The sequence below is a fragment of the Nematolebias whitei genome, chromosome 13, assembly GCF_014905685.2.
Source record: "Nematolebias whitei isolate Nwh7 chromosome 13, NemWhi1, whole genome shotgun sequence".
Classification (NCBI taxonomy): domain Eukaryota; kingdom Metazoa; phylum Chordata; class Actinopteri; order Cyprinodontiformes; family Rivulidae; genus Nematolebias; species Nematolebias whitei.
In genome coordinates, this window is record NC_056510.1 from 11284778 (window position 1) to 11297649 (window position 12872).

The following is a 12872-nucleotide window of genomic DNA, read 5'->3' on the forward strand; positions in this document are numbered from 1 at the left end:
ACGGATATTTTTAACATTAGAGCTGGAGGCCAGATTAATGCCATCCAAGTGAAAGACTGCAAAATTTATTCCTAAAACGCTCAGACCCAAAAATCACAACCTCTGTCTCGTCTGAGTTTAAAAGCAGAAAATTAAGAGTAATCCATGTTTTTTTACATCTATAACACATGCTTGTAATCTCTAACAAGTATCTGGATGTAAAACTGCCTGCTACCTGCATCTGTGGGTCTTCAGGCAACACATTTATTACAAGCATTCTGCATAGTTTAAAGATTCAGCCAGTTCAGTGACGCAGCTGTTCAAACACTTAAACACACCATTTGACACCATATATAAAAACAAGCTCATGAAGTGAAACATATGGGTGTTAATTATAGAAATTAGGAAAAGATAAACAGGATTTACAACAAAAGTTTCAATTTTACAATACAAATGAGCCAAATTTTGTTTTTATTTCGTCGTTTCAAGAGAAAAAAAAAAAACATTTACCGATTACGCTAACCCCTGTTTAACCCAGCTTGACTTTGTATTGTGCAAAGTGAAATTAAAACACCTTAAAAGCTAATTTAATCCCAACTAAATCAAGATTAGATGTAAAAAATGCACTCTTTTCACTGTGATTTCCCGGTATGACAATAAAGCTTATTCTGATTTTAACATTAAGTTGTCATCTGATGCACATGTGTAACACAAAGCAGCATCTTGACTCTTTCTGCTTCGTGCTGACTCCAGTGTAGTTTGGGTTTCACCTGGATTTCACCTGGATTTCACTTCATTTATCAGCTGATCTGCAGCCATTTTCACCTGTCTGATCTTTTATTAAGATATTTGGATCCCTGCCTCCCTGCCTGCAAAGATTAGAGCTTTTAAATGCTCTTAAAACCACATAAACCCAAGATGCTCTTGGCGTGCACTCTATTTATTTGCAGTTAATTCCGAGAAGACAGAGAAGTCATATCTTGTGCTCGAGGATGAAAGTAAACAATGATGGCGCTATTTGGGACCATCAGTCATGCACGAGGAGCTTGCTCTGTTTGGGAATGAGATGCTGAGTTATGAGAGGAGGAGAAAAGGAGGGAAGGGGAGGAGGGAAAACAACTTGCTGGCACCGCCTGGCAGATCCACAGCAGATTTGAGATTTATCGCATCATCATCTAACCCTACATCACCGCTTCAGTGAGGGGGGAGAAGAAAAAAACAAAAAAAAAATCAGGTGCTGGAGTGTTGACACCTCCAGGAAGGAGTTCCTCTGATGCTTCGAAGATAAATTCCTGCATCTCTTATCTTGTCTTATCGCCATCTTCATCTGCCCCCCCCTCCTCTGCGCAACTGAGCCGAACTGGACCCGCTGGATGGCTGCTGCACTTCACGAACCGGTGTGAAGATTTTCCTCATTTATCTCCCCCCTTTTCCAACCTCCCTCCCCATCCTCCTCAGCTTCCTCTGAGCCTGAACCCAAACGGAGCAGCAGCAGTAACAATGGCAGACCAGGTGAGCCAAGAGTCCTGCCCCGTCCCAGAAGCCACCGTGGTGGATCCGTGCCCGGCCACGGCGCGGAACGGCCAGTGCGCGGCGGATGGCTTCAGCAGCCACCCCCAGCAGCAGGCAAAGACCCCCACAGAGCCCGAGACGTTCACAGGCAACCAGGAGATGAAGATGACTGACAATGTGGACGGAGAAGGTAACTTCAGGGCTGGGTTTGGATGTTATACCTGCTTTAAAAGTTGTCTGCGCGTTTTGGGTGGGATGTATGGGTGCGCATATGTGTGTGTGTGTGTGAGAGAGAGAAAGGGAGGGGGGGAGGGGGGCTATGACGAAGGCAAGGATGCTTATTTTTATCCGTGCCAGATATTTTCAGTCTGCTCTTTGAATAATGTATGATAGTCGTACATCAGCAGAATTCGTTGGAGCAAATCAAAAGTTTCACTTCAAAGCTTTAAAATCCGCTTGTGTTCTGGATGTGTTCACCTGTCACCTGCTGCGTGTGGAGACTGGGACACCAGGGGGAATTCAGGCTCCTCAGTCATGCACCAGAGGGATGCAGATGGCTGGATTGTGCTGTGAAACCTTCTGCATGTGCAAACCCTGAAATGAACACGTTGTGCACGAAGAATTCCTCCATCCATTCATAATCTGTACAAAACATGTGCAAAATAAAATAAAATAAATTCCCCAGTGGAAACGTTTAAAGCCTCGGTTGGACACTGAATCCTAAACCTAAAACAGGTTCAAGTTTATTTAATCCAGTTCAAGAACAGTTTGAATTTCAAAAATCTCAGTCTCACAAGGTTTAGGCCATGTTTCCTATACTGGGACGTCTCCCTGTTTATTTATTTATTTATTTATTTACCAACAGTCTGTAAACATCTAACCAAGGAGACCAATTAATTGAGCTTTTGGAGAGGAATGCTGTCCCACTTTTGTCTGGTGGAGGATTCTAACAGTCCTGGGTCTTTGTTTCCGGACATTTTTGTTTTATAATGTGTCTATTGTTTCAATTGGTGAGAGGTCTGGACTGAGAGCAGGCCAGTTCAGCACCTGGACTCTTCTACTGAGAAGCCATGTTGTAATGGAAGCAGTGCTTTAGCATTGTTGCACATGCAAAGCCTTCCATGAAAAAAAAAAAAAAAGTCCTCTTGATGGGAGTATGCATTGTTCTTAAACTTGTACATATGGTTCTGCATTGATGGGGACTGTCCAGATGTGTTTAAAGCTGCCAATGCCAGGGGCACTAATGCACCTCCATACAGTCAGAGAGGCAGGCTCTAGAACTGTGAGCTGACCTTCTTAACATGGAAGACATGGTGTATGGGGCTTCCATAAAAAAAAATCAAATTTGAGCACAGAAATGTTTGCCTCAAGCCATTGCAAATTATTTTTGTCCAAGAGAAGATGTTTCTGGGTGGTGTTCACGCATGACTTTATCTTTACACAACATAGGCTGGTCCATTTTTTTCTTCTGAGACATTCAGACAATCAACCTAACTTGCTGCATACTGCTGCTCCAGCTGTTTCTTATCTGTATCATTTACTTCTGCAGCCTTTCTTTGCCCCTGTCCCAACTTTTTTGACATAAGTTCCTACCATAAAATTCAAAATTACAATATTTTATCTGAAAATAGTCCAATTTCCGAAACTGTTGAAATGCTTATGTTCCATGTGAATCAAATGAGATTTGTAAACCACTGATTAAATTTTTCTTCAGAATTTAGGGTTGTAATATCTGATTAAGGCACTGTTTTTCTTTTGGATGTGAAGTTTATTCTAGCTGACATTAGACAAGAGAAAAAAAAAAACAACCTCTGACAGGCCACAAATCCATCACAGGAATACATTGAGGAGTAAAACCAGATATTTTCCTTATTTATAGGAAACAAATCTTCATGATAAAACCTGGCTTAGACACAACTATAATATCTGAAGGGTTATTTTCTCAGGCTTGAGTGTAACATGACAAACCTTGAGTTCAAAAACGTGTTTTCTTTTTATATTCTGACTCCAAAAGTTATTTTAATGTGACCACAGTTTTATAAAACCTGATAAATCATCTATAAAAATAATTTGCCGTTGTGGGTATTGCTGGCACAGTAATAACTTTGTCATGAGTTGTGGCTGTGAGGTCCAAATATAGACAAAGGGAGCAGACAGTTGTAAATTGACTTGCTGATGCTGTTAAAGCTGCAACGTGAATTTGAGTTCAACAGAAAATATGATAAATAACAAACTAACAAACATGTATGTGGAGGCAAATGTTGGTAAATGAAAACAAGTGAGCTAAATGGGAACATGGAACAAGAATCAGAATCAGAATAAGCTTCATTATCATTGTAGCGGAATACAGTGAAATTATGTTCGTACAGTCGTCTGAAACATGGGCGGCGTGCACGTTGCTGCTGCTGAAAAGCGCGGCCCCTTATTCTTTATCAGAATACTTTTAGATAGAAGAAGGGAAGAACCATGAGGATGGATAGTGGTATTACAAAAAAGATCCCTTCACATCTTGTCCTATCAGGACACAATTTGAGACATCAAAAACTCTACCAGCAAGCACATTTATAAACACGATTACATTTGACGTCAATGTATTGAGATTTGTCCATGAGGGTTTTTCAGATAGGCCACAGTCCTGATGATGTTGTTTCAGCTGGCAGTTCTGATAAGCCTGCACAGAAGTTCAGACAAAGCTTTTGTCCCTAGTCACCCATGTTCTAGGAGAAATTTGATAGTCGGCTCGTATCCGAGACCAAACGGAGGAGTCACATTCAGATAACCCACAATTGTTGATTTTCTTCAGGCAAACAGTTTTTCCTCGTCAGCCTTGAGTCCTTCTGGAACTTTCCAGTCCAAAATGGTCAAATTTATGTGCATCCACTCCACTGATCCATGTTATACGCCTCCTTCAAGGTCGCTCCCAACATGCTGGCGAGTCCTAGATGCCGCAGGTTGTCTGTGATTCTCACAAATAACCTCCATCTTATGGTCTAGCTCGTAAATCAGCTGATTTTAAGTATTCATAGCACAAACCAATCCTTCATACTAATTCAAAATCTTTGTCATGGCCGAAACTGCTGCCAATGTCTTCAAAAGTCGATAAAACAGAGCCCGCCGATGCCAAAGAGCAGAAACCCTGATATCATAAATCCAAATATATAAATGTCGTCAGCGTCCTCCTGAGAAAGGACTGAGAGACACATCAGCTGCCAAACTCCCCACGGATCTCTGATATACCCCACAGCGTGAGTCTCAGTCGGACAAGAGGGTTCTCCAGGACCCTGTCGTTTTGTTGAAAAGATTTTGTCGAATGCGTTGAAAGCCCAGCTCACCAGATCCATAATCTTAGTTTTCGTTTGGGAGATGTGTACCAGACGCTTCAGACACACAGAGCGAAGCAGGAGGAAGGAGAACTGGGGAGGGAGGGCAGGAGCGTCCACCTTGAGCGAGAGCCAGAGTAGAAATGGTGGAATATTGTAATTGAAACAAAGGATTTGTATTGACAAGATTTAAAATAATAAAGTACAACTTTTACTGAATAAAGAAAGAAGGACTAACAAAACATAAACTCAGATAACAAAATTAATGTATGCATAACAAAATTTGTGCTCTTCAAAATAAGAATATCATAATAAGAAGCCTAATAAATGTCAGATTGGTACGAACCAGGTTAGATTTTGCCATACAAATCATTATTTAGGGTGCAATAAAAGCATAAAGTAATTAAAGGAGCATATTTTTGAAGGAAATGCATATCTCCTGTCAAGTAAAAATTTAAAGTAAAAGCATTTAGTGCTGAAAAATTATCAAAGTCAAAGTTTCTTTATTTGTCATACACGCGGTACATGTTGTGGAACAAAATTGTGTACACAGGGTCCCAGTTACATCCAACAAAAGCATAAATTGTAAAGAAAAACAGTAATAAGATCTAAGATATGAATTAAGAAAAACATTAAACTAAAATGATGGCCAAAGTGTCACAAGGACTGAAAATCCAGATCGAAAGGTCTGAATATGAACAACTCAAACACACAGGGGTCAATTCAGTGCTTTTATTTATAGTGAATAAATAACCAGGAAGTATCAGGAACCCTGGGGAGCAAGGAGAAGGCTCAGATCCAAGGTACTGCAGTAATGGGTTGATCAGAATGTTCTTGGTTCTTAGTGGTAGAAGGATGATGGATTGGTCCCAATAATGAGAGGGTCCAGTAAACTCAGAAGGGTGTGTGGTTGGAGAGTGAGGAGAACAGCTGAGGAGGACACGAGGAAGGTTCCAGAGTTTCACAGGGGAGGCCAGGAACTGGCAGATCTTAGGAGGCACGCTGGAAAAATCACAAAGGCAAGAGTAATCTTAAGTCTAGAGAATCCCAAAAGGCTAGAAGCACGAACCACAGGCAGGGTAATGCTCCAGAGTCGAAGGGAAGTCATCAGATGCCTTTTATATGCCTGTATGGCGCCATCTAGTGACCTCAGGACATACGTGGAACAGGAACTCCCACACAAATTTTAAAAATAAGTATGATCTCACACAACTTTGTGAAGTCGCACACTCAAAGCATGTGCAATGAATGACGTTCCGCTACTACCACATCAAATACTTACTTAATATCTCTAAATCTAATGGAATTAAAGCCTTGTTTTTTGGCTAATGCAGATTAGCTGTGGCAGCCATCTTAAACTGGACTGACAATAAAACCTAATAAGTTGTAGCTTTGAACCAATGATGACTTTCTGAAAATTTCAATAATTGTTCATTGTTTCACAAGATATTTTGCTAACAAACAGTACTGACTCCCAACAGTTAATGGAAAATGTTTTAATATCTTGTACTGTGAGTCGTGTTAAGAGTTTATGTTGGGGACCAGTTTCAGCCAGTTTCACATCAAATTTTAACCCAATATCTGTAACAATGTCTGACAGAGACAGTTTTGTATTTGTTGAGGACAATTAGCTGTAGCGGCCATCTTGAACTGGATCATTTAGACACTTCAATACACAGAAATACAAGAGCTAAAAAACGTATTGCTGCCTTTTTCCTTTAAGAGATAAAGATTATGGAGATGTTCTGTTCAGATTTTCTGGCCTAATTCCTTTTGATATATGAAAGAAAGAACCATGTTTTGTGTAATGATTTGTCAGCAGCGCATTAATTGACCCAAACATATTTACAGAATTTGCAGAATTTGTCACATTTGTGACTCCAAAACGCCATTTTACTTCTTGATTTTGACCAAAATGCCTGCAGCCACTACAGAGTCTTGTTGTAATAGGAAGCAACACAGTTTGCTGATTTTCTGCAAATTCAAACCATTTAGGAAGAGTCTCTAAAAGATGTTGAATCAAAACTTCACCACATCTGCCAGTTTGAAATGACCCTGGGCTTTTTGAAACCCCACTATGGAGAGTGATTATGTGAAATATGTCTTTCTGTAGAAACTGGTCTGGAGCGCATAACTTCAGTCACAAGCAGCTGCTTCTGTTCTGTTTGTACAGGAATGTCTCAAAAAATAAGAATGTTGTGAAAGTGTTCAATTATTTTTGTCAACCATTTCATAAAACTTACAGATTCATTACACATAGAGTAAAGTATTTCAAGCCTTTATTTCTAATATTGATGTTTATAGCAAAATATCAGCCCCCCCAAAATTCGACCCAACCTGGCCCCAGCTCGTAGCCATCATTTCCGAACCCCATCCGACCTGACAAATAAACAGTAATTACAGATCCGAACTCGAAAAAAGCCCCAACATTTTTAATTAAGCTTTGACTGCTTATATAGTTATTAACAGTCGGCAGATGTGTACGGCTTTGTAAAAGGGGGCAGACGATCATAGCTGAGGCGGTGTTTGTCCTTTCATGGCTGTCAAAGTGCATTAAATCCCTGCTTCTGCCTGCATTCTGCATTATTCAGACATGGACCCTGCTCTGTCATGTCAGAGATTTTGTGATCTCACCTGTTCGGGTCATTGGCTGCGCGTGTTCATTGATCGCAGCAGCTGAATGAACGTCCATTTGGGCTGATGGATCACTGGCAGTAGTCCATCTGAAGCTTAACTGAACTTTTTACCTCTTTCAAGGCCGGTCAGCATGCGGTCAAATGGCCACGTGCAGCTGGTGATTGTATGACAAGCCTCGTTGCCATATATTTGGATCGTCAGCCGCACTCATCCACTGACACAATCCAAAGCCCAACACCGACCCGGCCCTCACATTAAGCACATTATTATAGCTCGGGGCCGGGCTCTGGGTTCGGGTTAGAAATGACAGCTCTATAATGAATCTATGTAATATATGAGTTTCACTTTCTAAAACAATTGACAAAAAAGTTGAACTTTGTCACAATACTCAAATATTTCTAGATGCACTTGTTTTAAAGCAAAAAAAAAAAAACCCAACAAGGTCGCACTGCACCATTGTTGTTTAAAATAATTTAAGGTAGTGGCAACGGGGGAAAGTTTATTTTAACAATAAAGCAGCTGAGCGGCTTTGCTCCAGAAAAACTTTAATCAAACACAAGCGTGCATCATGCTTTATACATTTTACGAACAAAATACTAATTCCTTTCTTTTTTTCAGGGTTTCAAAAGAAAGGGGCTGACTGAAAATGAGCACTACGTTTTTTTAGCTTCTTATCTGTAAACCAAAAGCAAAAACCATGTATTATTTTCCTTCCACTTCACGATTATGCACCGATTTGTGTTGAGCTATCAGAAAATCCCAGTAAAATACTTTGAAGTTTGTGGATGTACCGTGACAAAATGTGGAAATGTTTGGGAACATTTGGGAAGTGATTTGATAAAAAAAATCTTAAGAAAGGTTTTTATTAGACAATCAGATTATTTAGAAATGTAAACAATCCTTCAAATTTCCCAGGACGTTCCCTTTTCTTGTTCGTTTAGGGAATTATTTTTTGCAAAAAAACTACAAAAAACTTGAGTTAGGCTCAATGTTCATTTATTTCTGGAAAGCTAAAGCTGTGACAACGACAAATGTCAAGACGCACAACCATAGACATGCATGCAGAGTGGAGACTCCTGTGCTTGAGTCACACAGAGAGATGTAGGCAGCGAGGAGATGCTGAACACATGCCTTCTGTCTGCTCCTCCAGTCAGGGATCATGTGATTTACCACACTGTCTCAGCCCCCCAACCCCAACCACGCACACATGCACACAAAACTTCTACTTTAAATAAAGTTTATTTCTTCTCTGTGGATCCTCCACTTATCTGTGGGTCCCCGCACTACTATTTAAATAGTTACTACTAGAGATTTTGCATTAAAAACAAATGCAAACTGTTGTAATTTTTGGTCTGAACAAACATTTAGCACCTTCACTTTTAACAAGTAAAAGTGTATTTAAAAAAATAGTGTATCACTAAAAATGTGTATGTATTTTGTTAAAAATTTTCAGGTTATGAGAAAAGTTGTAGCCTTAAAACAGTCAGATTACTGTAAGTGTTATAAATGACTCATTAAACCTTTATTTAAACAGGTTAGTCTCAATGAGCCTCCATGACTCATTTACAAGAGAGACCTGTTTTTAACAAAGAATGATGACAGTAGACAACAATAACAGTTACTGTGCTAACACATTAAATTTGAGCTCTGTTTCTGTAAAATTGTCGGGTTGTAGCTATTTTTGTGTTTGCTAAAGTTAGCTAGCAGCTAGCTGACTTCAATAATTGTAAATAGACACCTGATGTTTGCTTTCAGAGAGTTTTGTTAAAGTCTGTCCACTGGTTCAACAATTGTCTACAGTGGTTAGGTTAAGAAGTCAGCACTCAGACAATGATTTGAGGGAGACTCTCAGCAACTACCACATCCTATAATAGAACAATATTTGTAAAATTGGCCGAGTTATAGCCAGTTTTGTGATTTCTAAACTTAATTAGCTGTGATGGACATTTTGAGTTGGATCAACTCCAAAAGTTCAAGCGTTTTAATATTTAAAATAGCATTCAAATTTTAGTAAAATCACAAATTTTAGGAAGTAAGTGTTTTGTTGTTTTATCATTGCATTTTTTTTTTTACCATTACAAACATGTAACATGATCCATGCACGGCAAAAACATGCAAACTCCACCCAGAAGGGCCCCTGGACCAGGATTTGAACCAGGGACCTGCTCGCTGAGAGGCAGCAGCTCTACCAGTTGCGCCACTGTGCTGCCCCAATTCAATTCAGTTCAATTCAGTTCAATTCAATTCAGTTTATTTATAGTGTCAAGTCAACAAAAGTAGTCTCAGGGCACTGAACAGAAACATTCACAAACAAGTCAACAAAAGTAGTCTCAGGGCACTGAACAGAAACATTCACAAACATTACAAAAACAATTAGTGCTCTGTCTAAGGAAGCCAAGAGATAGCATTGAATCTTCACTTCATCACAGTCTCACATCCTGAACAAGCACAAAGATGACAGTGGAAAGGAAAAGCTCCCTTTTAACAGGAAGAAACCAGCAGACCCAGGCTCAGGACGAGCGGCCATCTGTTTTAACCAGCTCGGGTTTGAGAGGACAGGAAGGAGAATCAAACACAAAATGGCAGGTCCAGGTGAACTTTCTATTGGAGGAAATACAAAAAAAAAACATGTTCATGATAGAAATAATTACAAATACAAACAGGCAAGTAGAGACAGCAGCAGAGTGAGGAAATGCCAATTTGGCCTCCAGCAGTCTGAGCCTATAGCAGCATAATTAAGGGATAGCTCAGGAAACCTAAACCAACCCTAACTATAGGATTGATCAAAAAGGAAAGACTTAAGCCTAATCTTAAAACTGGACAATGTGTCAGCCTTACGGACAGAAACTGGAAGTTGGTTCCACAAGAGATCGAGGAGCCTGATAACTGAAGGCTCTGCCTCATATTATAACTGGCACGAGCCATTTGGAAATTGTTTTACACCGAATGCTCTTCCTGACACAACCTGGGCTCAAAGCTTCAACGTCAGGATTACCAGACCTGACAGGCGGCACTGACCACCGAGCTACAGCGGCTCCCACAAACATGTTACAGTAAGCAACATTATTCTAAATTAGAATAGAAGTAGAAGACCAGGTTTACTGGCTCAGTCACACGGGCTTATTTGTATGAATGCATCCTGGCACACACATGCACACACATGCACACATACACACAGTCTTTTAGGAAACATTAGAATGACTTACAATACTGTACTTCAGATGAACCAGCCCTTAACTGTACAAAATAAAGTTGGCACTAATCTGACTGTGCTAACAGAGTTTCACACTGTGAACAGTGATTTAATTCGTTCTGCCAAGAGGCCCCCAAAAGATTTTAAGCTCCTTCGGAGACATGTGATTTTTCTTTGAATTATTTTTTTTCTTCACACCAAATCAGTTACAGCTAAAATGAGTATTCACCAGATAGTGAAGGTCATGCAGATGACGATATACAAAACGACTGTCTTTGTCATTTATAACCACAAAAAAAAAAAAAAAAAAAAAAAAATTAGACAAATATTATTTCAAGTGTACTACAAAGATTTATTTAAAAACATATGAACACGATGCTTATATTTCTAAAGTGGTTACTGATGCTCTTGCATCTGAAAAAAAGTTTGTTTTTTTTTTGTCTACAAATGTTTATTTTGTTTTGTTGCTTGAATTATGTACAGTTTTTAACAATCCAACCATCCATCCATCCATCCATCCGTCCGTCCGTCCATCCATCCATCCATCCATCCATCCATCCATCCATCCATGTCCTGGATGGATAAATGGAAACGGTCCAATAACAAACACCCAGACATCCCTCTTTCCTATGATACTCCAGGTTCTTCTTTGCGTTCCCAAGGTGTTCTCAAGCCTGAGATGATACACTTTACAATACCACTAGTGAGTTCTAGGTATATACTGGGGTCTCCTGTGTCCTGGGGTAGGACATTCTTAAAATCCTTTAGAGGAAGACGCCATCCCAATCCCCAAATCACCTCAATTGACTCCTTTCTGTGGAAAGAGCTTTATTCTGATCTCCCTCTGGATGATGGTGCTGTACAGACCATTGCAGGGCAGTGTAAAGACGTCACAAATCAAGGACACATATATGTTCTTCTTGGTCTCCTGGCTACCAGAGCAATAAAAATGTGACAAGTAGGTTTCCCCTTTCCATGTTTTGTTTATGACCTCCTGACATCAGGAAAAAGATATCACACCACTGATTTAAGAACAACCTAAATGTGCATCAGCTTCATTCCACAACCAGACCCGTATTAAATAAGGAAGCATGATCAACAGTATATGTAACGTCCCATTTTTGAGACTGAAAAAAACAAATGAAGGGATTTGATTTGATAGTTTCAGTCCACATCATTTGCTTGGTTTTGTAGTCCATACAACAATCCCAGGACAGATTACTGGATACAATGACAGCCAACAGCATTAAAATCTCCTTTGGATGTGAAAGTTCAGCCTCATAAATGATGCATGAACCTGCAGAGTCATTCTCACATTTCAAGTGAATGTAAGAGCTGCAGGCAGAAGGAAATTTGGCCAGTTTAGTCTGTGACATCAGCCAAAACCCCCTAATGTACACACAGACATGCACACACACACAAAAAAATTAACTTAAATGTTTCTGGAGATTATTCTGCTCAGCATCATATTATTTTCTACTTTACAAAAGTGAATAAAACACAACACAGTTAAATGTACTGATTATGCTGTTATATTTACCATACTTTTGTTTTGGTAAAGATGTGACATATATGATAATTTAGTCATTTGAAGAAGCACATATTTGTGTGTAAATATGTGCATTTATATGTGTATTCATTCATTCAACCTTTATTTAGACAGGTAAATCCCATTGAGCCTCGAGGACTCATTTACAAGACAGACCTGATTATACCTGTATATATATCTTGAAAACGTATTGAGTTAGACAGACAGACAGACACACAGACAGACAGACAGACAGAGACAGACAGACAGACAGACAGACAGACAGACAGATAGATAAACAGATAGACAGATAGATAGATAGATAGATAGATAGATAGATAGATAGATAGATAGATAGATAGATAGATGATAGATAGATAGATAGATGATAGATAGATACTTTATTAAACCCGACACAAATGAAATAATCAAAAAAGAAGAAGAATACACAAATTTGGAAAAAGACAATATGCACATGCACAAGGTGGTAGGAAGTACTACATTCATGATTAACCAATATATATGTATACATACACATCTAAGCATACACATACATTTGTATATACACTTGCATATGTACATATAAACATACATACATGTGTATCTGGAGTACTGCAGATTTACAAGGCTCTATTTTTACTGTATGGGAGGAGTTGAACAGTCTGATGGTTTGAGGGACAAAGGACTTCCTGAATCTGTCCGT

General features: G+C 39.3%; 1 protein-coding gene across 1 annotated transcript in view; it reads left to right on the forward strand.

Annotated features, from left to right (window-relative positions):
* The first annotated feature begins 1228 nt into the window (after positions 1-1228).
* Positions 1229-12872, forward strand: part of LOC119419032 (transmembrane protein 163) — a 69056-nt gene continuing 57412 nt past the window's right edge. The window contains exon 1 of the mRNA XM_037686330.1: positions 1229-1681. Coding sequence (XP_037542258.1) covers positions 1480-1681 — 202 coding nt within the window. The 5' untranslated portion in view covers positions 1229-1479. The remainder of the gene's footprint in view (positions 1682-12872) is intronic.